This window comes from Otolemur garnettii, unplaced genomic scaffold (genome assembly GCF_000181295.1).
Source record: "Otolemur garnettii isolate 467f Iridium unplaced genomic scaffold, OtoGar3 scaffold03665, whole genome shotgun sequence".
Taxonomy (NCBI): Eukaryota; Metazoa; Chordata; class Mammalia; order Primates; family Galagidae; genus Otolemur; species Otolemur garnettii.
Genome location: NW_003856060.1, coordinates 1 through 1,680, shown reverse-complemented (window position 1 = coordinate 1,680; position 1,680 = coordinate 1). Strand labels below are relative to the sequence as shown.

The 1,680-nt window shown below is 49.9% G+C and overlaps 1 protein-coding gene across 1 annotated transcript; it reads right to left on the bottom strand.

Moving 5' to 3' along the window:
* Nucleotides 1–154: 154 nt before the first annotated feature.
* On the bottom strand, nucleotides 155–1,673 carry LOC105888454 (signal-regulatory protein beta-1-like; the record flags this gene model as incomplete). The annotated part of the gene is made up of 2 exons (XM_012814086.1): nucleotides 155–487; nucleotides 1,547–1,673. Coding segments are annotated over 2 exons (460 nt in total), but the record flags the coding sequence as incomplete, so codon positions are not given.
* Nucleotides 1,674–1,680: the final 7 nt, after the last annotated feature.

Here is a 1,680-nt window from a genome sequence, read left to right as displayed (position 1 = left end):
AGTGCTGACTCTTGGAGTGTGGGATTTGAAGGGATGAATTGACTTTAAGATTCTGCTTTCTATTTATAGACTTCTAGATTATTTTATCACAAGTGTGAATACTCCATTTAACATGAAAAAAAAAGATAAATTTAAAAGCCTGTAGTTAACTCACCAGGGGTGGTGACTGAATCCTGCTCCTTCGGGTGGGGAGAGAACACCACGGTATGGTTTCTGTTGACCGGTGGCTGTCCGTCATGCTCCACCTGGCAGGTGAGCACCACGGCGTCCCTGTGGGCAGAGGAGTTCACCAGGAGCCAGCTGGTCCAGCTGTAGGTCCCATCCTTGTTCTTTACGGGGGTCAAGGCTGTTTCTGTTCGGGACACATTTCCATTTTCTAACCAGGTCAGCAGTAGTTTCTCTGGGTAGAACCTTTCCACCTGGCAGGTGACGTTCACCTGGTTCCCCGCCATCGTGGGCTGCTGGGTAACCTCCAAGGTAGGCGGAACTGAAATAGCACAGGGCAGAAGCTTTGATATGGCACAGGCAGGTCACAGAGGATGAGCTGGATAACTTAGCTCCCCCACCAGGGCAAGGGCATCACCCAGGACAGAGCTAGGTATGCAGCAGGGGCTGAAACATAGAGGGCTCTCTTTGCCTGTGAGTGAAAGTGCTACGTTCAAGCTGAGCACACAGTAGGTGTTCAAGAACTGGTGGCACCTATTAGGATATGACTGAGTGAAATCAACAAGCACCACCCCTGGGATGCAGTGAGAATCTAATAACTGCAGCAAAACAGATGAAACTGCCAAGCACCCGGGGTGTGGCTCCCAGCAGGTGCTCAGTAACGGCGGTTGCTATTGGAGAAATAAGCAAAGTACCAGGCACAGTGCTTGGCACAGCAGATGCCATCAGAATGAGAGTGGCACATTGGGGTACATGGTAGGTGGGCAGGACAGTTAGGAATTATATTCCAGCCAGTTTAAGCCCTGGAACAAAAGCCACTGGTCCCTAGAAGCCATGCCCTGGAGGTCTCCTGCATCACAAAGAGCTGGGCTCACACCATCCCTGGTGCAGTTATGATAAATTTTTAAATTTTGCCTTTAAAAAATGTTGATGCTAGATGCCCATTTCTCAGTGGTTAGGGCACCTACCACGTGCTCCAGGGCTGATGGGTTCGAACCCAGCCCCAGCCTGCTAAACAAACAAACAAAAATTAGCCAGGAGTTGTGGCCGGCGCCTGTAGTCCCAGCTACTATGAAGGCTGAGGCAAGAGAATCACATGAGCCCAAGAGTTTATGTTTGCTGTGAGCTATGACACCACAGCACTCTACCAAGTGTGACAAAGGGACCCTTTATCTGTCTCAATAAAAAAATGTTGAAAGTAGTACCCATGCTTGTTATAAAATAATCTAGGAGTCTATACATATAAATCACAATTTAAATGTCAGCTCATCTTCCCAAATCCCTCTGGCTGCAATTTTAATGTCAGCTCATCCTCCCAAATCCCCCTGGCTGCAGGTTTAATGCAAAGGGCTAGGCTTGGGCTGGGTGTGGGCTCCTCTACCTCGGATGGTGTCAGACAAGTTGGCAGTCCCACGGAGAGGGATCCCCTGCAAGGTGATGTGGGCCACCTCACAGATGACCTGAGAGTGGACGTCTCCAGGGTCCAGCGCCACCCTGGCGGTGCTGTGTACACTG